This window comes from Nelumbo lutea, chromosome 5 (genome assembly GCF_056320005.1).
Source record: "Nelumbo lutea isolate HS-2025 chromosome 5, American lotus-T2T, whole genome shotgun sequence".
Lineage (NCBI taxonomy): Eukaryota > Viridiplantae > Streptophyta > Magnoliopsida > Proteales > Nelumbonaceae > Nelumbo > Nelumbo lutea.
In genome coordinates, this window is record NC_142688.1 from 20,507,616 (window position 1) to 20,533,270 (window position 25,655).

The 25,655-nt window shown below is 37.1% G+C and overlaps 1 protein-coding gene across 6 annotated transcripts; it reads right to left on the minus strand.

The window, feature by feature from the left end:
- Positions 1-201: 201 nt before the first annotated feature.
- LOC148850845 (uncharacterized) lies at positions 202-10,472 on the minus strand. 6 transcript variants are annotated; one of them, XM_088946054.1, is made up of 6 exons: positions 9,996-10,276; positions 9,089-9,274; positions 7,263-7,281; positions 4,437-6,149; positions 4,319-4,344; positions 202-2,134 (listed from the first exon to the last, which is right to left on the minus strand). In XM_088946054.1, the coding sequence occupies exons 4-6, from the start codon at positions 6,010-6,012 to the stop codon at positions 1,367-1,369; spliced, it is 2,370 nt and encodes a 789-aa protein (XP_088802180.1). In that variant the 5' UTR covers positions 6,013-6,149; positions 7,263-7,281; positions 9,089-9,274; positions 9,996-10,276; the 3' UTR covers positions 202-1,366. The 6 variants fall into 6 exon arrangements, with proteins under 6 accessions (XP_088802180.1, XP_088802181.1, XP_088802179.1 ...); XM_088946055.1 differs by having other exon boundaries at positions 7,222-7,281; XM_088946053.1 differs by lacking the exon at positions 7,263-7,281 and having other exon boundaries at positions 9,996-10,409.
- Between the last annotated feature and the right edge of the window lie 15,183 nt (positions 10,473-25,655).

Sequence of the window (25,655 nt, forward strand, 5' to 3'; positions counted from 1 at the left end):
CTCTAGAACAATGTAGGACCAACAAGGGGGAAAACACCACCACTTAACCCACCAATATTCAGTTTATTCTGAGCATATAAGTCTTGAGAGAGATCAATCAAAGTAGTAGGGCACCATCAATCAGATTGCTAGAAGAGCTTGGTAGTTTTATTATGACAGTAAAGGATAATTTGATAATTTTACTATCCACAGTAATGTTCATTACTGGACTAAAGTGGCAATTTTTGAGAATTCAAATACTATAGTCTATAGTGGCATGTCTTTAAGTTCGGGCATTAAATGAGATTACCTCCAAAGTACATGATACTAATCGGCAATTTACCTTTATTAAAACAGGAAAGGGTATTTAAACCAATTTACCTCATATTTATGGAAATTAATAATTTGGCTAGAGGCTTTTGCATACGAATCTGCTTTGAACAACGAGCATTTTGGACTTGTGCTTAAGAATGTTAAACAGTCATCCGCGTAAAGGAAGTGCGTGAGATGCTCTTTCTTCCCCAAACAAAGGCTTCAGCTCTCCTGCCTCTATCGCTGAGGAAGAAAATTTTGTCGTCGTAATGGGAAAATCTATGATGCCGAACAGATATGATACCGGAAGAATTCTGATTTCTGACCAACATGCATTTGCTTCCCTTTTGAACTTTTTTTTATTCAATCATCGTCAAGTACTGGGAAATTTTCAAAGCCAGTCTTTTTGAGCTGTAGGATCAGATAGATTGAATGCGTAAACTGTAAATCCAATCAAGTTATTGGCTCTGCTCCCAATAAAAGATCATTCTAACACGATCTATGTTCGCACATCAGACATGGTGGAACGTGTTCGGATGGCTTTTAGTTGGGAACAGATCCCAAATTCCCAACTCGTCACTTCGCTTGGCATCCCTCACGTATCCTGTTCCCACTTCCCACCTCTTAATCCCCCTCCAATGTCGCTCCGGGTCTGTTACCAACAGAGTGTTCCCACATCCTTACACACAGAACACCACCGCCATGTATTGAAAATATCTCCCTATAAATAAAAAATACCAATACAGAAATTTTCCTGAAGAACGGCTCCGAAAGGCTGTGATCATGGTGTGAGGACTGTTCTGTGAAGACTGAATTCATACTTAAAAAAAAAAAAGGCCAATAAATGTAACAAATGCCAGCAGAGGTAAACCATTGTTTTCCAGGAAAGTTGAAATATGAGAGAACCAAACAAATCAAATTATGATGCGGAACTAGGAATTGCAGAATATATATCAATACTTGACACAGGCCTCCAAATCCCAGACAACAAACTTCCTCTCTGATCTCACAAAGTCGAGAGGAGTTTTAACTGTTCATCTTCTTCCATCAGGCAGCAAGTAATCTTAGAGTAACCTTAGAACCCCTCTGTATTCCAAACTACAGACGTCCCTCTTTTCCTGAACTCACATGGACGGAAACCACTCATGGCCTTCCCCACCAATGCCATAGCAGCAATACTTGGAAATTGCTTCCTTTCTAGTTCCTCTGAAGCGGCCTTGGAACCGTGTGGTTCACAAACATAAGTTGATGCTGGCTTCATCAATGGCGCCACTGCATGATGGCGACACCATCTCTGAATCCAAGAATGTGATAGATCCCAACTTTCCTTCATCAAACCCATGGAAGAACATTCCCCACTAGTCAATAACATCACGGCTTTATCTGATTCCATCTGTCCCTTCCCAAAACGTTTACCCAATATGGGCTCAAAGGTACTTCTGCCATAATTCATGACTGTGCCAAACAACTTATTTACTTTTACATTGGATGATGCATCTCCCAGTTTTGAACTTTTGGTATCGTGAGCAAGAGAGTTGGAAGCACTTGGCTTGAGACGCTTAACCCATCTGTTGCCAGGATCCAGGCCTTGAGCGCTCTCCTGTTGAGGACTAAAGATTGAATCATCAGGCTGCTCAGTGTGGGAAAGAAGGTAATCCACATCCAAACTCTCAGTTCTTGATGTGCTCAACCATCCGTTATCCATTGTGCCTGCTGCAGCTGAAGAGGCAGGAGCCTCCTGGCTCCCATCAAAAACTTCTGTCTGTGCTTTTATACTTTCAATTTCTTTAAATGAAGCCGTCTTTACTTCAGCTTTTGTGGAACCATGGTCGACCATGACACACTGCAAAACATGCCGTTGATGATGATTGAGTTATCCATTTTCCAAATTAGCCTCGCCACATGATGGGCATAGATACATGTGATGGAAAATGGCCAATGTTAGAAATAGTAATTTTTTTATAAACTATTTCATAAAATTTTGGTTCCATACTTTAAAGCAGAGACTTTTTTTTTTTTTTTGGGGGGGGGGGGTCGCTGTTTAGAAAACACAAGTTTTGAATCCTGATCATACACGATTAGACATGTGATGTCAGCAATCAAACTGCCTATGTAACTATGTATTATGTTCTACATTTCTTGTCACGTGATTTATGTTCACGGGAATTCTTATCTTGGAAAGTTTCATCCTCATGGCTTGATATGTCTATAATATTCAAAGGGACCCCATCTTGGATTCCTGCGCTAGATATCAGCTCAAAGTAACAAAAAACATAAAAAAAAAGAAAAAAAGAAAGAAAAAAGAGTAGCTGATTGCAACTTCGTGGGAAGAAAATTATCAAAAGCATTGACTGCTACAAGGAAACCTGTGTACAACATGAATAGACATTTCCTGGGAAACCTGCTTGGGTTCTTTCCCTTGTTCATTTTGAGGGTATTTCCTCCTAGACAAACTTAGCACCCAATTTAGGAGATCCTTCCAATTTGCACTTAGCTGTATCCTCCCTGAAGTAATGTCGTCCTTGACAACTATGATATGATTAAAGCTCCAAAAGACTCTAGAAATTATATGTAGATAAAGGGGTTGAAATGTTGAATAATAAGGGGGTCTCAACAGATGAGGGGATCTCAAACTTTACTTAACAGGAACCATGATCTCATTTAATGGGGTTCAATCAGATAAGAAGAAAAATTTTACACGATGACTTTAAGGCCTGTGGTATCTATCATATGGAGCAAAGTGCCATTCAATCAAAAAACAACATTTCATAAAACGAACACACTTGAGATTAGGTGTTGAGATGGATGCATGACAAAACTAGAGAGGCTAAAACTGGAAAAATATTGCACAATTGGAAATCTAGGAGTCTCAATAGGTGATATAATGAAGTAGAATAAGATGGTCTGTGAAGTAGACTAAGAAAAAATTCATAAAATGAGTATACCATGAGAAACATATTGTGACGGATATGTCAAAATTAGAGATGCATGAATACTTGGAAATTTGAGGGTGGGCTTCGGCATAACAGTTGGGTTGCTGCGTTCAACCTGGGAGACCAGGGTTCAAACCTTGGAACAGCTTCTCTGTGGAGCAAGGCTGCGTACACCTAAAGATCTTGCATATTGATATTGGCAAGAACCACGTTCACAGGACCGCCCTTGAATACTTGAGAAAAAAGAGATAATGAGAAGGAAAGTATAAAGATATGTTGCTGCCCCTATCCATCTATTTATATTAAAATAATGATGTTGTACAATGACCATTCTACCCCTGCTACCCAATCTAATATACTCTGACTAAAGAACTCCTTTAGACACATGGCTTCCCATCTTTTCAAGAAGTATCCAAGAAGTGGATACTTCCACTCTCAAAATTTCAAATAAAAGCCTTCTTCCTTAGACACATCTCTACCCGTTCTAAGAAAAAAGCAAGGGTAGTTAACTCTACGTCTCCACTCTTAAAAAAAGTGCTAACTATATGGGGTCCGCTACATAAATTGTGTTTCGCCATTCAATTCTGTTTAATGCCATGTACATTGTTAAATTAGAGCACTTAAATCATTTATTACTATGTCGGCCCATGTCCTTTAGTTTTAACAAGTTCCCAATAGCCTAAATAAATCTTACTCTACTAACCAGTAAGGATTTAAAAATTTAAAACAAAACAGAGGAATGACAAAATAGAGAACTAGGTCCAAATTTAATTGGTTTGAATCACATGAATCATGTAAATTGTGAGATTTATGAATTAATCATAAGACTCAAACAATAATGTAAGATTTAAAAAAATCAGCTGTAAGATTTGAATCCAAATCCTTGGGATTCATGATTTTATCCATGAATTGTAATATTTTTAGAACTATGGCCAAGGTACACAGGAAATAAAAAAGCTAAATGAGGATAAAAAGACTGAACAAAAATAGATTAAATTTTTTAACGAGGAACGAAAAAAGAAGCACAATGAATAACCGGAAATTAGGCAAGGTCCACCTGAGAAAACATACAAGAGGAAGAATTTGTTGCGTACCTTATTTGATGTATGCAAAGCTTCACCTGCAAATCATAGATAGGTAAGGGACATTAGGCCGGGAAAAATTATGCTCATAGATGGTGTTCCACAAATGAAAACTGACAAGGCCGCATACCTGGAGGAGAGCTCCTGGCATGAAAAACATCCATGTCCATAGTGTCAGTTTCATCTGATGATTCATTCTTCAAAACTAGTGAATCAGTTTTGGCATCCTCAACATCTTCTTTTCCTTCTTGGTATGTGGAGTTCTCTAGAGGCTCAAGCTTTTGCTTACCATGCGAACCAAAATTAAAGGGTAATGTAAGCAGTTCATAGAATGCACTTCCTTTGAATTTTGTAGACACCATTGACTCTCTGATAATTTGGCCTCCCTTCAACATGTTAACATCAGTCTTTTTTGTGATCAACAAATGATGAGTTGTCTGAGAAAACTTTGATGGGCCACCAGGGACTCCTTCCACAGAATCAACTGTGGTACAAATTCTCAGAGTTTCTACATCATTAAAAGAACAACTTGGAGTTCCGTGTAGTGATCTATATCCATAGTTTAACTCCTCCAACTTGGATTCCCCAGCAGAGCTGCCGTGGCTTGGTAAAATTCCAGAAATAGGAAAGTTACGCTTCTTACCTTGTTTTCCAATTAAAAATGGGGGACTCAAATCAGTAATTGAAGGATCAGGCAGTTTCAAGATTTCACTATTCTGCTCCAAATATGGATATCTGGAATTTCTAGCATTTGGATGGTTATCCATCTCCTTATCACAGATTAAAAACTTAGAAGAGGCGCCATAATTAGATGTTTCATAATGATGAAGTTTACTTTTCTTGAGGTTTTCTTTGGATGATAATCCAGAGTACTGATCAATTTCTTCATTTTTGTAGCCAACGGATTTTAATGGCATCTGTACAGACTTAAAATCACAAGGCAAAATATTATATCTTGACTCCATATGACCACCCCACAATGGCCTCCAGGCAGGGAAGGTTTTCTTTTCTAGAATCTTATGAGAATTCACCAGCTTCCCAGAGATTTGTGATATATCTTCAGTCAGATGATATTCTCTAGATGAACATTCTAATCCAGAAGTACATAATTCAAGCATTTTTGAGTGAAAATGGGACTCAGTTCTGCCATCCATGGCAGTAACATGCCCAGTGTTGTCATTGAATTGAAACCTGGATGGCTGCCTGTCATTGAAAGGTTGATTGTTTTTTGAAGCTAAAATATATTCTTTCTTTTTATCAAAATTGAAAATTGGAAAGGATTGCCATGTTGAACTTGCATTTCTGTAATTTCTTAAGTTCATTGCCACCATCTCATCTGCCATTTCAACTCTTCCAGTTTCAGTTATTTTTTCAACTCGCTTTCCATATTGGGAAACACTGGATTCCACCTTTAAGCCTTGTTCACGTCCCCACTCATTCATGTGATCCAAAACATTGTCTGGATGCACATCTACAACTGACCCTGTGACCTTAGGCTCATCAGTTTCCACAGGCATGGGGCTCTGCCTAGTATCATGATGCTCTTGCTTGCTTTCATTGTGAGGACAGATATGGTTATGAACCCGTGAAGCTGAGTCACAGTTTGTTTTCATCCAATGGGCCATCCACACAGATTGGTATGGGTGTAATGACTCCCTGACTTTTGTATCACCATCGTGAAAACTTTGCACAACATGGTCTGACATGATGAGTTAGAATATCTAAAACAATTTGAAGCTAAAATGATCCCCCATCAGAATGCCAGTACTTCCCTCTCACAATGCAGCTAAGAAGATAATGGTCAGAGACCAGGCTCAATCAATAGTGCATTATGATACATGATCTGCTTGGGGAAAGGGGCAAAAGATACTTCTGTTTAGCAACTATCAAAAGATTTTTTTAAAGGATACAGCAATAAAATGATCAAATAACAACCTACTTGAAACAAGAAATGGATCAAGCAACCTTTTGCTTCATTTTAGATTGAAAGGGGGAAAAGAAAGCAGCTTCTGTTTCTTCCAAGGAAAGATGGATATATGTAGCTGGTAATCAAAACTTGCATTTATCATTGTTTTTTCTTTTCTAGTTTTCCCTATCAGTAATTAAAGGTTGGGAGGCCATTTTTTTGTGCTTTGGAGAATAATTGAGCATCAACAACTTCTATCCCCAAGGCTATTGTTTCAAGGAACAAAATAGGCAAAAAGGTATTAGTGGGTGAACATAATTTTTTAACCCAAAATATGGTATAATAGGTAAAAGAATTACGAGTTGATAGTTGGTTTTGACCCTTTTCCCTTATTTTTGATAGATTTAAGTTTGGGTTTGGTAGTTGGAAATTCCACATGAGGGTTCTTTAACTTCAAGCATATATAGGAACTCTATGCTGTGTTGATATAGTAATTATATGGCAATTCCTACAAGTTTGAGGACCAAATAGACAAAAACAAAGGAAATCTGTGTTTGTCTGTCTGCATGTATGTGTTTGAGAGAGAATAATGGAAAATTAGCACATCAAGCAACCCATAAGTTATGATATACAGATACCCATAGTCCTATACATACCTAGCACATTGGTATTGGGTATGATAGTGTTTTAAATGTGAAAGATGAAAAATCAGGCACATGCCTTAACAAATGAGGCAACACTTATAAAAAAATAAAAATCTTACTATACAAGAATTTGCAAATCTAAATTTGAAAAATAAATAAAATATTTCAAAAAAGTCTATTAGCTCAAGGGGTCAGAATATAGTGTTTTTCAAAAGAATGTTGTAGTATTGTACATTAATCCTCCATAGGCTAAACTCTTTAAATTAAACATCATAGGTAGAATTTACAATATAGTTAATTATCTATTCAGCATTAAATTAAAGGTTAATTTATAAAAACCTAGCAATAAGCCAGGTGAGGTGCACCTCTGTTCAGCCAAGGCACACACCCACAGAATGAGCCTCACCTTTGGGACACAATTTGACCTGATAAGATACAGGATACTGTTAGGAAGATACTTAATGGAAACTTCTAGAATACATTTTATAGCATCAACACTTTCAAAATATGTAAAATTGTATGTTTTAACAATGTCATACTAGAAAAATAATCTTTATATGTTCTGAGTTTAAATGAATTTGGTGAGATATAAGTATTGAGAAACAGCAACTAGCTATAAAGACTAGATATAGGAGCATGAGATGTGCATAACCATAATCATATCCAAGTCCAAGATCATAAGAATTGGAGTCATATCTCCATTTCCCAATACCTATCTCCATATATGTACCCATATCTAGGCATCATAGCCCATGTGTAGATACAGATCTTACCCACTCCAAGATTCAATAGTCCACCAGTCACCATGACAAACTAGTGCAAAAAACTCAAACTCAGCCCCCCAATATTGAGAAAGTCTTGCCAAAATCCATGCCTCAATCCTAAAACTAAGTAAATCAACTTCTATGAAAAATGAACCTGATAATCAAGAAATTATTTCACTACTTGCTCATAGCTAGCTATAGAATTTCCAAGATAATTCTGGTTGAGGAAAGAACAAAAAGGCTTATGTCTATTAATTTTGAGTGTTTTTAGTAGGTTCATAGTTAAACAGTTAATGTTATTTTGCAGTTGGAATTCCTTGAAAGAACAGGACTCTTCATTTTTGTTATAAATGGTAACAAAAGCATAGATTGTCTTCATAAATAGTCACATAAAAGGATCTAAAAAGTACAGGTGCAACTTGGGTTGGCCCGAGTTAGAATTTTACACTGCCTCGGGCCGAGCCCATTCAAAATTTGACAAAAGCCCAACCCAAGCCCATCTAAATTGCACCCCTACTAAAAAGTGGGCAATATTGTCTTAAGATAAGGTCCTCTTCTGCCCTGCTTAGAGGTTTCTCCACTTTTGGATAGGGGTGCAACTTGGGCAGGCCTAACCCAAGACTGACCTGACCCAATCTGGGTTTTTTATGGGTTGAGTCTGCATCTTCAGGATGCAGACTGGGCCCGGACCCATTCAAAATTAGACAAAAGCCCAAACCAAGCTCGCCCAAGTTGCACCCCTACTAAAAAGGTGGACTCATAAGTGTCTTAAAAAGTTACAATAGGTCCTTTGCTGTCCTGTTTAGAGGCTTCTCCACTTTTGGATAGGGGTACAACTTGGGCAAGCCTAACCCGAGACTGACCTGACCCAACTTGAGTTCTTGCATGGGTTGGGCCTGCATTTTCAGGATGCAGACTGGGCCCGAGCCCATCCAATTTGACAAAAGCCAACCCAAGCCTGCCCAAGTTGCACCCCTACTAAAAAGTGGGCTCAGTAGTTTCTTAAGATAAGGTCCTCTGCTACCCTGTTTAGAGGTTTCTCCACTTTTGGATAGGGGTGCAACTTGGGCAAGCCTAACCCGAGACTGACCTGACCCAACTTGAGTTCTTGCATGGGTTGGGCCTGCATCTTCAGGATAAAAACTGGGCTTGGGCTAAAAAACTTGGGCCTAACCTAAACTTCAGTTGAGCTTGGGTTGAGGCTTTGGGTAGCCTTGCCTGACCCTAGCCCAGCCCAATCTAACCCGAGCTTGCCCAAACATACATATACATACATGCATTATATTTATAGAAAACTATATTTTTTCCTAATTATATATACACGTATGTATGTATAAAACATCTATACATATATTTGTAAATGAAACTGTACATATTTTCAATAAATTTACTCTTAAATTGGACAATAAAGCCCAATGCAAGATGATCATATAAAATGTTTTCATAAATTCTTTCAAACCCAACCAACCTGACTAAGCCAGGCTCGACCACCTCTCCGATTGAGCCAGGCCAGAGCCTGAGGTTTACACCTTTAGGGTTGGGCTGGGTTGACCTTCAATCCGCCCGACTTGCACCCCTACTTTTGGAGGAGCTGATCTGATACTTGGTGGTAATCTTTTGATGGTATTCATGAGATTGTGAAAATTTGGCGAACCTTGAACACAGAACGAACCTCAATTAGAAAGGAAAACGTACGAATGAACAGGCTGCATTAGAGGATCGAGTGGTGTGAGAAATCGAAAAAGGAAAAAGGCTGAAATACCTGTCTTTCTCTTTTTTAGGCAGAATTATTAAAGTTAAATGGTGATGGTGTTTCAACAAAACAATTTTGAACTTTGAAGTGAGCAGATGAAAATAGAGCGTACTTCTAATATCTGAAAGCACGGTTCATTTTTTTAAGGAGAAATTTTGTATAACATTTTGAACTGAAAACACAGTTCTTTCTTTTCTTTGTGTTTGTTCTACAGAAAGGTCAAAAATCTAAATCAACCAGTTCGCTACCGAAACCCAAACAAAAAGTGGCAGAATTAGCACAATTAGCAGCAGCAATGATTACTCTTAGCAGTAGAAACGAGTAAGTGTATGTGCTCAGCGAGACAGAAGTTCGGCTCCGAAACAGGTGTTTCCAAAGAAAATCGAATCGAGAAGAAAGGCACAAAATTCCGCCATGGATTGACTTAGAAAAATAAAGTTTTTTTTTGTTTCAACTTCTAAAAGAAAAGAGAAATGAAGATACATCAAGCCATAGTTAAAGTTTCACAGGGAGAAAACAACATCAAGGGCCGTCACGCAGAGGAGAAGAGGTAAATCAAAGAAGAAAACTAAAAGAGAAGATTCAGCATCAAGATCACAAAATGCTATAAAATAAAACTGACCTCCATCATCGAAAGCAACAAGATGCAGAGCTCGAGAGCTAAACAGATACAGTCAGGATAAACCGTCTGACCAATTAGCAACCGATCCATACACACACAAAGGGAGAGAGAGAGAGAGAGAGAGAGAGAACAGAGAGACGAGTGATGATGAAGAAGAAGAGAATTGGAAGATCTGTTGCAGATGAGATTTGATAGAGGAAGAGTGGAATACAAGTTCTGCTGCTACTATTGCTACAGCTTTGGTGCGAACTGGGAATTTTAGGAGTGGATGAGGCTTGTATGAGAGAGAGAGAGAGAGAGGGGGAAATCATAAAGCGAAGGGTCAAAGGGATGAAGAGAGCAGCCTCCACGTCTACCTCTACGGCTCTACCCTCTAGTGGTCTAGTTGGTAATTTGGTATAAACTATAAAATATGAAGTATGAACGGCCGATGCCTTTTTTCTTTATGGCCTGAGCCACGTAAACCAGTGGAAAGACGATGTCAACAACAACCACAAACCATTAAATAATGAATGGTGGTCCAAAAACAAACGTCCACATTCACGCGGCCCCCACCTACCATTCCTTGTCTCCATTTGCGGGTTCAAATCACAAAGATTCAAATCCAAGGGATTGAAACTGGAGTAACACCCATAATAATAATATCACACAGCAATAAAACGGTTAAAGGAGGACATCATATGAGAACAAACATTGCTAATGTATATGTACGCCCATGCTTTTATCTCTTCATTTCATCTTTTTGTTCCTCGTTGTCTTTTCCCTTTCTTTTCCTCGTTCGTAGGTGAAGAAAAATAATACATCATGAAAGGGAAAGGTTTTATGGAAATGGTACATTAAATAGGTTGTTTTCTAAGAAAATAACAATGATTTTATTTAATACAAAAACATTAAATTTGACATTTCTTCTAACCACACTTCTGAAAATCTCAAACAATATTTGTTTTGAAGACACGACTATTTTCTGAATCGCCGCATTTTCTAATATGGCATTGCTTTTTCAGAAAACGACACCATGCTAAACACCGCCCTAATCTGATTCTCGAAACATGCCAACCGAAAATCTGGAGTCAGAGACTGGCGGCTGAAGGAAATAATTGTTAAAATCAAGAAAATATCTGAGATAAATATCTAGCTGGCGTGCGAAAACCACGTGCTAAGTGCTACTTACAAACTGGTGGTAGGGCAGCTACATCTCAACATGGGACCCACATCTGGGATAATTGGTCCGATTACATACACGGTAAGATATTGATATGAATTAAATACTTTTTTCCTAAAAATAAATTTAAAAAATGTACGGATCTGACAAACAGCGAATTAGGTCTCCCTAGTTAATGTTTATCAATTGGCATAGATATTTTATAAAAATATTTTTTGTAAAAATGTTTTTATAAAAGTACTTTTATATTTTAGTAAAAGTGTTTTTATAAAAGTATTTTTATTTTATAAAAATGTTTTCATTAAAGTGTTTTTATAAAAGTACTTTCACAAAAGTAAACATATATGGCAACAGTTTTATAGGTAGAGTTTCCTTAAAGAATGAAATGAGCAAGATGTGATATTATTTTTCATATTACAGGCTAGTCAATTTTTGTGCTATAGAGCTAATTTTTCATTCTAAAAAGAATGTAACTCTTGGCAAGAATTTTGTAACCAAACACTTTAATGTTATTCAATCTTGCATATTCTTACCTAGCATGAACAAGATTTAAAATAATGAAATCCAGAGTAATGAATCAAACATGGCCATAACCTCCCGAGGATGTGATAGGATCTGTTCCTCACACCAATCTCACAGCCTCACAAGACATATCAGCCCTGCATTTTAAACATCTCGTATTTGTAAATTTTTAATTCATAGGAAATGTTCTAGATGTATGACTGATATGTGCTATGAAATTGGTGTGAGGTGCACCCAGTGAGGAGTAATCCGAACTCCTCGAGGATGACAAGGAATGGCAAGTAAAACATTTGAATTCATCTGCGCCCCCGCATAGACATCTAAGCGTCCATTGAGAATATCTCCCGTACTTATTTTTAGGAGATGTTTCCAATGTACTGTTTAAATGTTCTATGACTCTACGAGGCGTGAGACGTCGGTGGGGTGCGCTCTGTAGGCGCCAATGTGATCTCAGAACATTTAAAGAGTCAGTCCGAAACTTGTATGTGAGTAGATCAGGTGACTTAACTAGTTAACTGCCCATAATTAAGTAACCAAAAAAATTTAATTCCTTTTTTCTAAAAAAGAAACAACCTCTATTTGATGGGATCTGTTGGACCCGGATCACCCGGTGTCATAAAACTATCCCAAATCCGTATGTTATTTTAGTATTAATCATTGCCCAACACTCCCGAGATGTTTGAAACCCTGGTCGTTTTTCAAAAAAATGGTGTCACGTTGGATTTATATAGGCATTTTAATAAATGTTCATGTATTTCATTGTTTGGTTTAGCCAATTATTAAAAAAAATTGGGCATGCCTCAAAAATTGGGACCTCATAGATGCATGAAACGCTAAATTTGGTGTTTCATGCATCGGTGAACCGTTTCCCCTTGACTGATGTGTATCTTCTGTGGTGCTTATTTGTCAGCACATACATGAAAAATAGTGATGAAAATCACCTTACCAAACAGCATAGTATATTGCTCACTACTAGACCCGTTCATGGGTCGGGCCAGGATTTTGCTCTTTATTAACATAAACTTTTCAGGTCCGAGCTCGAGCCCGGCTTGACCAATGGGCCTAAAACTTGGGCCTGAGCCCGGCCCTCATAAAAAGCACGAAACCCGGGCCCTAGTCTGAAGCCCGACCTGGGAGTCTGAGCGCCAATGCCCTCTGAGGATTGAGAGAATGGTGCCTGCTGAGTTTGCCAATTCTTGGGAGTCTGAGAGTGAGAATAGAAACTGAGAATGTGAGAAGATAAAAGATGACAACAGTGCCGGCCAGAGAGAGAGAGAGAAAGAGAACTCACCGCTCGAGAGAGAGAGAGAGAGAGAGAGAGAATCTAGATCTGGTGGCGCTAGCCGTCGGTGCTTGAGTTCATAGAATGAAAACGGTGCACCTAGATTCTGATGGCACCAGCTAGAGAGAGAACTGAGAAGATAGAAGACCTAGTTCTAAGAAGAAAGAGAACCGAGAATGAGAAGAAAGAAGATGAAAGCGGTGCTGGTTGGAGAGAGGGAGAGAGTGAGATCATTGCCAAAGAGAGAGATGACTACTTCTGGTGACGTCGGCCACCGGTGACTGAGTTCATAGGTGCAATTGGGTTCGCCGGTTTTGAGAGTTGAGAGGGAGAAATGAGAGCCACTTCTGAGAGTGAGAGTGAGAAAGGAGAATGAAAAGAAAAAGTTTTAAATATTTAGGGTTAGGGTTAGGCAGTTTAGGAAAAGTCGGGTCAGGCTTTTTTAACAAATCCCGAGCTCGGCCCGTAAAATAGTCGGGCTCGGGCTTTTAGGCCCAAGGTCAAGCCTATGGACTAAAACACATGCTCAAGCCCATTCAGAGGCTAGGCTGGGCTGGGCCGGGCCGGGCCAGGCCGTCAGGCTACCCAGCCCATAAACAGGCTTACTCACTGCCTACGTGGTAGAAGCGTTTTTTGTGAAAAATAGATTTTAGAAGCATGAATGTTTTTTCTTGAAAAATGCCCACACTTCCAAAGACCATGTTAGATGTCGTTAAAAGTGAATTCATCCAAAACACAGCAACTGGAGTACATTAGGTTAGTTCATAAGTTTAATGCAGTTGTTGATGAACACATTTTGAAATCTAGCAATTCAATTGTTGATATGCATATCTATCGCTTACTTTGCATGACCATCTGAAACAAAATATGCATACGATCTTTGTTGATGGTCCATATTTATCATCCTACAAAGATGCCCTCCGTTTTGTTGCTCTAACCCCCAGAAGGACATGCTTGCACTGTGACCGATCCAGAACAAGAGGAAGGTTGGCCACTTCCAAACGTCCACAGTTTTACAGAGTATATTATATACTATCACTTGTATAAAATAGATGCAAGTTTTTCGTCGATTGAAGCTGCAGCAGCTGCTCACGTAGGTGTCAATTGGGCTGGATTTGGTCTAATCTGATCCAGTCCAATGTGAGTTTATTATAAATGGATCAGGTCTAATCCAATCCAATGAATGTTTTGGATCAATTGATCTAATTTAATGTTTGGACCGTCCAATCTGTTTGAATTTACCTTGATTTAGATTGGTATTGAACAGAATTCCAATAATAATCATTGCATTTTGAGCTTCAACTCAAAAAGTCCATACTTTTTTGCGTAAAATTAATACTAAAGTTTGATTTAATTTTAGAATAAATTACAAAGACCTTCCTAATATAGGGTTTCTGACAAAAACCGCTGTAATTTGTTTTGCAACAAAGATCCCATTGTATTATGATTGTATTATGACCATGAGGCAAAGGCCCCCTTTGTTTTGATAATGCATTAAATTATCAAAATACCTTATTAAACTTTTTTCTATTTTCTTTTTGTGCCCCTTTTCTCTTAAAACCTATTTAACCCGCCCGAGTTGGGTCCGATGCCAACCCCGCTTCAATCAATGCCCAACCCAGAAAACCCAGTTCCAAAATTACAGCTCAACCTCTTATCAGCAGCCCCAGAAGCAGAAGCAGGAAAGAGGTGCTGATCTTTGCTGCTGGCAGCCTCCTCCTTGACGTAAGTGGGAATCGGGATTTGGCCCGACTAAATTGCATCTGCATCCTCGACCAAAACCTTGTAGTGTTTCTTCAGTTCAGCTACAGTCTTACTTGGAACCATGGAAGCAATCTTCTCCCATCCGTCTTTTGAGTTGTTAGCAGCCCAGTGCATCGCAGTTGCAGTCTAGATTGCCTTCTCCTCCTCTCTGTTCCATCCTCCTACACTAGCCATGTTCGTTTGTCTAGTATTGTTCCAATCATGCTCAATCTATACCAAACAACGATGATGACAGATTAATTACAAGAATCCAGTTTCTTTCGCTATGGCTATGTTGGGACTCAGGAAGGGAAGAATAAAGCAAGGTGCGGAGGATAGCTGGATAGGGAGATGGATCGGTTGTCATGTTCAAACAATACATATATATTCTCTGTCTCTCTCTTGTGACTCTTTTTTCACTTACATAGACATAGTAATCATGGAGTGTGTAAAGGGGTGACTGGTGAGGAGAAGACGAGAGCCAGAGAATCTTTCCTACAATCCAACTACCGCCCATCGCTTGGAGTCACAGCCATGAGCCAATCAGACAAAACCTTTTATAAATTTGTGAACGTTTGTCTCCTCATCTCATAGTCACAAATCAGAGATGGGTTAGTATCATAATGAACTCAGATCATAGTTGTTGTTGTTGTAACTCTATAATCATCAGATGAACTATAATTTTGGAGCAGTTAGTACAGGGTTGGCATCGGACCCAACTCAAGCAGATTCCGGTGTCGATGTTCACCCAGAAATTTTGTTTTGGTGTGTCCAGTCCGATTTTTCTCCATCTGCAAGGAACGGAAAACAAAGGAAATCTCAAAAAAAAAAGGGGAAAGGGAATAAGAGAGATAAGGGAGAGAGAGGGAGAGAGGGAGGACTTCAACGGAAGTCTATTGCCGCCACTGTTCGTGTATCATAAAATCGGGGAAGATAAATAGTGTTTATCTTCGATTGTTCAAATAATTATTACAAAAATAATATGAGAATTAAAAAATATTATAACAATAGAGTTCAACGGAAAACTAATAAAAGGGGGTCTTTGTCTCACGGTCATAGCACAGAGGATCTTTATAATTTACCCTTAATTTTATCAAGACATCAATTTATTCATTTATTATTAACTTATACAATACTAGTTCATGTGGCCAAGCTCGGTTAGATTTAAATTTGACCGACTCAACCACAAAAGCTATGACGGGACTCGTGCTAAGGCCTAAAGAGTAAGAGTGTAAGACCATTTCATCTCAGAAATAATTTAATTCCGCTACAAGGTCAAAATATATATTTAATTATACCACCTAATACCATACTTGTTCAAGCTTAATTGATGCCAAAGTGGCTGCAAATGAAGAAGCGTCATGAAGAATATTAAATTATTATTATTTTTTTTTAATAAGAAGCAAGAAATCAATAATAAAACGAAGAAGAGGCTATACACAGCAGGGGGAAATACATTCCCAAATGTCAGCACAAGAAATACATTTTAAAGATAAAGGAAAAGAAGCAAGAGAAGAAATGTTAGAATGAGCATAATTTGCAAGTCAATCAACAACTCCATTTTCTTCCCGATAAGTGTGCTCATATTCAACGACGTCGTCCATCCTTCGATCAAAGTCCTGCAGCCTTCAATGATCATTCTCAGTCTTCATGGAGGGTTCACTTGCTTTTTCAAACTATTAATAACTAACTTGGAATCACCCTTAATGATGACGGATTTTCCATTGAAATTGAGAGCAAGATTGTGGGCTTCTCAAGCAGCCCACATTTCAGCAATTTATATATCACTATTCAGCTTTGATCATACATCCATTTATTTATCATAAGCTCAAAGATATATATTGTTACATGTAAAAATATAGGTTGCCTTTTATGCAATATAGGAATATTGTCCAAGATGTAGAATCACATGGTTGCATCAGCTTTCTTTTTGAACCATGTGGTTATGTTCAAAAAGGTGTCTTCCATAATGTTCAAAACATTATTGCCCAAAATTCAGTCCACACATTTTTGTCTACAATACATAACAATTATCTTGATGAGACATGATGTGTTATGTGTGATGTGTTTGACAACACACCAACCAATTCTTCATCTACATTATAGAACACCCACTTAATTTGCTGGTTTTGAAATCATGATTTGCTAGTTTTAGAACCAATAACAAAATCAAAATATCATTTAAAAAAATTAGAATATTAATTGTGTTTATGAAGCAGATGGGTGGAATGCAAACACAACCAAGAACACACCCATAATATATATAGGCAACAACCCCCACCCTTCAAGCATGTGGCATTGTAAAATTTCAATAGATTGAATCTTAGAAGAAGTTAAACTCTCACTCTTAAAAAAGTCTATCCACTCACAAAAAAAGTGATAATTTCACTCCTAAAATGGACACACACAGCATCCTAATCCCTAAGAAGTAGCCACTTCAAATGTCATAGTAGTAACTAAATTTTATTCAAACGCACCCACTTCAAAAGTAACAATTAAACAAATAATTTAACTTAAAAATATTCAAAATATTAAATGGATAAAAATAAATAAAATTCATAAAAATGACTAAACGATTAATACAAATAGTATTAGTTTCATTCTTTTAGATGAAATAGTTTATTAATTGCAAAACATATTTAACTTTTTTTTGGAAACATAACTTGATTTAGCTTTTCAAAATAAATTTATCGAATAAATAGTAAATACCAATTAAAGTGGGTTACTGCTTACAAATAAGACCTCATTTAATCTTTTAAATTATATTAAAAACAACATAAATTAAAAGTTATTTTCAAACAAAGTAGGTCAGAATAGACTGTCAATTACAAAGATGTAAGACCCATGAGGCTATAGCCCCCACCATTCATACACGTGGCTTTTCATTTTTCTGGAAATTTAGACACATGGCATTTTCTGAGGAGTTGTTGTGAAAGCCCACAGTCTGATACCATCATTCAGACAAGCAGAATGAGCATTTCAAAAGTTTTTTGACACTTGTTCCTTAAAATACCCCCAACCTACCCTTGAAAAAGAGTAAAGACACCTTTTGACAATTGTCAAAATATTTATCAAGTGCTCATTAAACATGATTTCTATGTTGTGCTTACTAGATCCAATCCCATTAATTACCGAGTGATATTTTACTTGAATGGGATATGTTCTCTCTCCATTGTGACTTGCATCGTCGAGCCACAAACCTCAATCCAATACTTCAAAAGGGTCTAACCATGGTTTTTAAAAACAAACCAGTCAGGGGTCCATTACCGGTTCGAACGGTCCGACCATTCGACCTAAACGGCCTGCCCGTTCTGACAAAAATAAATAAATAAATAAATAATTGGAAAATGGTCAAAACGGTTAACCAGCCGATTCAGCAGTTTGCTGACCAAAATTAACGATTTTGAGAAAAAAAAAAGTGATTTTAGAGGAAAACGCAACTGGTCAGGTGATCGGTTCCAGGTTTTTCCAGTCCGACCATCCGGTCCAGTCCGGTTTTGAAAACAGTGGATCTAACTGTTCCATGACGATAGCATCCTAAAGAAAGAGAGAAGAGCCCTTCATCTTAAATTCACACTTGGGATTTTAGACGAAAATTTTGATAGGTCAGATCAAGGAGAATATCTCTAGCACAGAAAACATCTACACAACCCGATAGAATATCATTTCGAGTGAGCTTTCATTACTATAGACTATGACATATTAGACCTTCATGCAAAAGGAAGTGATTAGTTAAATCCACAATCAATAGCGTTCTGAAATCTGAATGTCGAATCAGATGCTGAAGTGGAATCAGATGCAAAGCTTGTCATCTCCCAGATCACTTTCAATGACAATGACAGTATTAACTCCAAGGAAGGGAACATTATCTCCGATCTCAGGCATCTGATGTCTTCTTGTCATCACAACTCTATCGATATGTCAACAGCTCTGCAAATAGGGCTGCTCGTGATTTAGCCAATCGGACCAGGACTGAAAGCTTTCACTACACAGTTTCTCCAATGTAATGCTTAATTGGCTAAGCATCATTGTAAACCTGGACTATGAGGCTCTTCACCCGTTTTAAAGTTTTAATGATACGTTTTTTCCTACAAAAAAAAATAATAAAAAAATCAATAGCATTCCGAATGTACGTAATTAGATCATGCAAGAAAGCCCCGACCGTTAAACCTGTTGTCTTCATATATTCAGGATCATCCACAGCTAGAGTATGATGAAACCTGTTAGAACAATTTCGAGCACTGCAGCGTATTAAAATGACCGGCTGGGTACGTTAGCCTGCGGATCATTGTTTTGAAAACCTGATCGAAAATGGAACCGCTTTGCCACCGGTTCCCGGATCAAACGGTTTGACCTTCTGGTCCAAAACTGTGTTGGATGGTTTTGGAGTCCAAAACCGGCCCTGAACCCATGACTGGTTCCTAGGTCAACTGGTTTGACCATCTAATTTGATCCAATTTTCAAAATCATGTTGTAGATCACATTGACCAAATGTTTTGATTTCATGTTAGGTCATACGATTAATTTTCAGGGCCTGTTTGATTTGCAGGAATAGGGGACTGGAATTGGAATTGGAATAAATTATTTTCATTCCAACTATTTGGTTGGGCAGAATCAAAATCTTATTTCAATTCCTGGTGGAATGACATTCCCCCATTTGAGGTAATAGATATTCCCTCCGGAAAATAAAATCATATTCCAGCTGATTCCAATTTCCATTAACCAAACAGATTTCGATTCCAATTTTAAAGGATTTCAATTTCAATTCCGATTTCAACTGTATAAACCAAAGGGACCCTCAATCTTTCATCCATCAAACAAAATCAAATGTCTACCGTAACGATCATATTTTCGTCTTAGAATGGTGAGACTGAGAAGAAGTCTACACCAGGCCACTATTTAGACCAACTGCATATACATCGTGAATTAAAATATACACACTTACCATGGCTCAACGGGCTAACAACCCATAGTCCTCACTCCTCAAGCTTGGATTTGGCCCACAGCCCAAACCTATCCGATGGTCAGATGGACTTGGATACCTAATGGACCATCACTGCAAATGTCTTCAATCAAGAATACTTGGGAAATTTTCCTTTAGCATGTTCCTGCGATTTTACTAGTAGTTGCTGCAATCGGTTGTGTGGTACTGTGGATTTATGCTCTCGCCTCAATTCTGCAGAATTCAAACGACTAGCCCCATTCAAAATTTCAAATTCATGTAAAATATGAGAAATTCGAGGGTTTAAAATACTTCAAATTGCATCGGTTGCAGTACAATTTTCATTTGCACTGATATAAATGTATGGTAGTTCAAAAGGGCTGTATAGAACTACAAGTTCTGGTTTACCTCTACTTTAAATTAAATGAAAGAGAATAGAGGTGGAGGGTTATCTGTCTAAGAATAAGGTTTGATGCAAGATGTAGTCCCCACTTTATATGATAAAAAATTGAGATAGGAGGAAGGTGGTGCAAATTTTGTGGAGTGCAACATTTGCATTACCAGTGAGTGCAAAAAGGACAAAAAGTATAAATTTTTTACCAGGTAGGAATGCAAATCATAATCACAAATAATTGAAAACAAAACTGAACCAAGTACAAAATAATTTTGGACATGATTAAAATTTGCACTGAAACCAATTGCAATTTAGGGTGTGTTTGGTTCATGGACAGGATTGGAATCGGAATCGGAATCACCTATTCCTGGTACTTGTTTTGTTCAGTCAGGAATCGGAATCGGATTCCGATTGTTACTGTTTGGTTCAACTAGAAGCTGGAATCGGAATCAGCCAAAATTTTCATTTCTGCCCTTCTTAAAAAAACCTCAAAAACAGCCACTTATTATATATTTTTCAACATATACACACATTGGCAACTTGCTAACAAGTGCATATATGGAGAAAATATGAAAAGAAAAACACATAAACAAACAAAAATTACAAAAAAAAAAAAATCATTCTTCACCATAAACTTTGCCAAGAATTGATCCAGCTTGGATCTATGCACTGTTATCTTCTATATCAACATCAATGGATCGAAAATTTAGCAGGTCAACAATGATGAATGGAACATCAGATACATATGAAAGTCCCTTGTAGTCGTGGCCACCACTTCGGCCTCTAGGTTGCAGACCTACTTTTCTGGAACAAATAACAGTTCCTTGGATATGAGACATATTGGTATTGGATCCAATTGCAGGGATTAGTTGCTTCTGTTTATAATGGTCCCTGTGAGATATAAGATATGTATTAATTGACTAGAAAAATTTTGGAATTAGATAGTTTCAAGCCCATCTCAACTTAAAAAGGCAAAATTGATGTTTCATGCTTTTAATCTACTATATAATTATTGGATTAATGGTTCAAATGTTTTGAAGAAATTTCAAGAAAAAAAAAATGAAGAAGAAATAAGGACTGAACTTACATAGTTCATAATTTGGTGCTGATATGGTGTTACATGGTTCATGATAAGCTGGACATATAAGCTCCATTGCACACAGTTGGATGAGCCTGCATAACCAGGTAAATGAAGCCGTATGTTAGAAAAAAAAATAGGAATATACCAGTCTTATTTGTCTGTGTTATGTGCAACTCCCTCCCAAATTGGTTCCACTCTCAAGCATACGGAACCAAGTCATTGTGGATCCATGATCCTTCAGTACCTGAATCAATCAAGTGTTTGATTCCAACAATTCCTTTTGACTCCTACCCAAGTCACATTGACTCTAGTCAACCTTCATTACATTTTACCCATAACCATGTCAACGTTTGGATGAAGGCCTATTGATATCAGCAATAGATCAAAGAGAACAATCAGCTAAACTCTATGATTCCCCCAAAGAAAAAATAAGGCTCCCTATTCAATAACTAGGATTTTTGTATTTCTCTTAAGGGCATTAAGGCATTGGCAAACCTTGAAAACCAGATGAACAGTCAGCCATACTGCTGGTCATCTTTGGTCATCTTTCTTGTACTCTCCTTTTTCACTTTAATAAAATTTTATTTTTACCTTCAAAAAAGAAAGAGAAAGAAAGCCCAAAATCATTTAATGAGCAGCTAGAATCACTCTAAGGTTTAAGGATATCACTCACCATAAGCATAATATGATAGAACCCATAGACAATAGCGTAACCAAAATACCCCACTGTCTAAAAATACAAAAAATCATAAAAATCGAGAAATTTCCAATTTGACTCTTTAGCTCCTACATAAGGTCCAGTTGTTATTTTGCGGGATTTCCACAATTGTACAAGTGGACCTTAAAGAAAACTTAAAAGCCTCAATAGAATAATTTGGTTCTAGATTGCAGGATTTCCAATTTGTTCATTATTGGTTTTAGATTGTAAGTCTGCAGTATCTGCCAATCTTACCTCAAGAAGTTGACTGAACAAGAAGAAAGGAAATGCTTTCAGCAATTAATTGATGCAGTAGATTACTGTTGTGTGCCACTACTAAGTTGGCATCTACTTGGTGTCTGTTTGACAGTCTGAGAACCTACTAATAGCAACACTCAGCATAGCAACTTACAGAGGATTTTATCAAACCCTGATGGAATAATATCCCAGAGATCTCCAATCTACTACTTGTGGTTCTAGACGTCCAATTCATGAGACCACAGAAAAAATCAAGGATGCTACAAAGGATGCAAGTTTATCAATTGATCCTTCTTAATTGGGATGATGTTTGTGAAATTTTGGCATTCTTTTAACACTCAAAAATGCAGGACAGAGAAATTCCATAAATAATGAGAAAATATTTGCTATTGGGTGTTATTTCTGATGGTGAACATCTTATGTGACGGGGGAAATCAGCAATTTCTTGGTGTAAACCAATGGGCGTGGTGTTGATGGTTGGGTGGATGAATGGGTTGGGGAAGATGGACAGTAGGTGGACCCCTTGGAGGGGTTGAACTACAAACCCTTTGGAAAGGGATCGGGCTGATAATAGTTCCTATGGTTCTATATTTTTTAATTATAACAAAGTGTTCACATGCACTATATTTTTTAGTTAACCACAAAGCTAACCCTGACCTACCAGTTATCATATTAATTAATTTACATGAAAAAAATACCCTTGGTTTGTTTCTCTATCCTTTCCAAAGGGTCATCAACTTAGCATTCTTCTATCCATTGAGGAAAGTGATGCTCATTAGCATGGCTTTGCAACATCAACTGTTTCAATTGATGAAGATGAGAAACCTATCCAATCCAATGCAGCAAGAGATGGACACCCAAAGTGGATGGAAGATAATAGTAGGAATGGCATGGATGTGGTTTCATTCACATTCACCTCTCCTATGATAAAATATATTCCAGGATCACACTCCTCTTGTCAGGTTGTAGAAAATAGTAGTAGCTCTTCTTTAGATTCTCATTGTAAAAATCTCCCTGCTGCAGCAAAAAGTTCCAAATTGCCTTCCCTTGGTTTAAATGTGATAGGAGGTGATGCCTTGAGTATTCTTTTGGAAAAGAAGCTGAGGGAACTGACATATGGAATTGGGTCTTCTTGTTGTAACACAGTCAAAGAAGGAACTGTTTCTAGTTCTGCATCTATTCTGCAAGATATGGTGTTTGCTTTAAGTGCAATAGGCACCACTCCAAGAGAAGCCAACAAGGTTTCCCAACTTCAGCTCCACACAGACAATTTTGGTAGCATGTATGATGCTACTTGCTCATCAACTGATGCTCAGATGCTTAAGATGAACCATAGTGCCTAGGTATGATGACTAGTACATGCTCTTAATCTCATGCACTTAAGCTTTAGTTAGTTAGTTGTTGTTGGTACACTGATTAAATACCTAGAATGCAATTTATTAAATGTTTCAATAGCCTAAATTAATCTCCATATAGACGTTGGCTGGTGATATTTTGCTTAAGGCTTTGTTTGTTTCAATACAAATGAGGTGAAAAACAATTTCACTTTGAAATATATCAGCCATATGTCTTCCCCTTATTATGGTGAAAAGTGAGAACAAAGTTTTCTGCCTACTTATATATCAAAATAAATTCAACCTAAGAAAAATAAGAAAAAGAAAAGAAAAGAGAACTTGCTAGAAATTACATTGTTGACTTCTTCGTGATACATGATAAAAAAAAGGTTAATTTATATATCGATTCGTCTTAAAGTTCTACTATGTTGTTATCATGAATGGTAATACTCTAATCAAGTTACAAGAATGGAAATTTCTTCTTGCTAATTCAATCTATGTATAATCTTTTTGTTGTTTATTTCCCTTGGGAATAAAGAAAAGAGTTGAACTCACCAACAGTTATATCAAAACAATAAAGGCAACAAAAATAGAAAGTAGATTTAAATATTACCAATAAATTTATCATTGAGATGCTGATGGATCCAACTATACTAACCATTGTCATTCTCACTAGTACCTTCTAACAACTGTTTAGGATTGGCAACATAAGAATACTGAATTTGCTTGGATTTCAAACTCCAAATCAGCACTTATATGAAGGGGTTTGGCAGAAGTTTTTCAACCAGCACCCGATTTGACATGACCCCCTCCGATCTGTGCTTGCTTGCCATTGGAAATGCACAACATGAGCATAATCTAAAAGGTCCTAATTTCTTTTTCTTTTTTTTTTCTTTGATTTTTTCTCTGAAGAAAGCTCATTACTGGACTCTAGTACACGAGATTTGGTTTATAAAACTCTTGCTATTGTTTCTGATTTGTTGATTTCAAACTCTTGCTTGCTATTGTCATTATTCATATTTAATCAGACTTCTATCTAATTTGAAATTAGATTAGAATGTTATTATACTCTAATCAACTTGATAGAGATCTTTCAGACTCATTAGCTACAAAGATAGAGTTGAATCAGGTAAACAACAGAATAAATGTAGAAAAATTCAAACACCATACAGAACTAACAACCAAATAACTTTACTCACATAAGGATGCACCCCAAACTGAAATTGGGAAAAAAAATCAAAACACATTTAAATATTTGAAAGAAGAGCTGCTAAATTTAATATGCATTTCGAGGTCAAGTAGAAACAACCAAATTTAACATGCATTTCAGGCCTTCTACTAAAGATCTATATAAAAAATACTTTGCTAGAAGGAAAATCGAGGAAAACATACCTTGCTGTGGTCTGGTCTGGTCTGTAGCGGAAAAACTGAGGAGGAATGAAAAAATAAAGTGACAGAGAGAGAGGAAAGGAGGAAGAAGAAGAATAGGAAAGAGGATAGAAAAAAAAAAAAAAAAAAATCGACAGTGATTTACCTCATCATCACCGTTGCCGGAGTTTCGGTTCAGATCAGTAATTCGAACTTTCTGCCGAAGGAAGGAGTGAGACCGGTGCAAGAGTATAAAGTGCAATTTCTGATTTACTTTTGCTTCAGGTTTCAATTCAATGCAACAGTGTTTTCAACCCGTTGTCAGTCTAACCAGTCAGACCGGTGGTCTGTTACAATCTCGATTTGGTTCAACCTTTAACGGTTTAACCCACCCACTGTATTACAAAAACTGCTGACCTGATAGATAACCTGTCGATCTAAAGTCCAAACAATTGAACTGTCGACACGTATATACCAATTTTGTTGTATTTATTTATAACTAAAAAAACTATAATGCACGGGGTTGATCCATTAAACTATAATGAACTTGGTATATATTTTAGTGGACTTCTAAAACATAAATGTTTTTTGTTTTCATTTGTTTTTGAAATTATAATTCCAACGAAAAAATAAAATAAAACATGTTCTTAAATTCTTTTTTCTTTGTTTTCAAAAGAGAAAAACAAGTTCGTACATATTTTTGTAACCATTAAAACAATGGTTTTTAAAACAAATCAAATTTTGTAATATAAAAATTACATTATTTATATCACATGATATTAAGTAATCTGATGAAAATATGTTTTTTTTTTTTAATCAGAAGTTCAATAACATATATACAATCTTTTTAAAAAAAAAACAATTTCTTTTCAACCCA

Bases quoted from the DNA above. Each gene is read 5' to 3' on its own strand.
- LOC148850845 (XM_088946056.1), bottom strand. From the start codon at position 6,012: ATGTCAGACCATGTTGTGCAAAGTTTTCACGATGGTGATACAAAAGTC. The intron at 4,345-4,436 runs GTATGCGGCCTT...TATGATTTGCAG, and splicing joins TGCCAGGAGCTCTCCTCCAG to GTGAAGCTTTGCATACATCA. The intron at 2,135-4,318 runs GTACGCAACAAA...CATGTTTTGCAG, and splicing joins CTTTGCATACATCAAATAAG to TGTGTCATGGTCGACCATGG.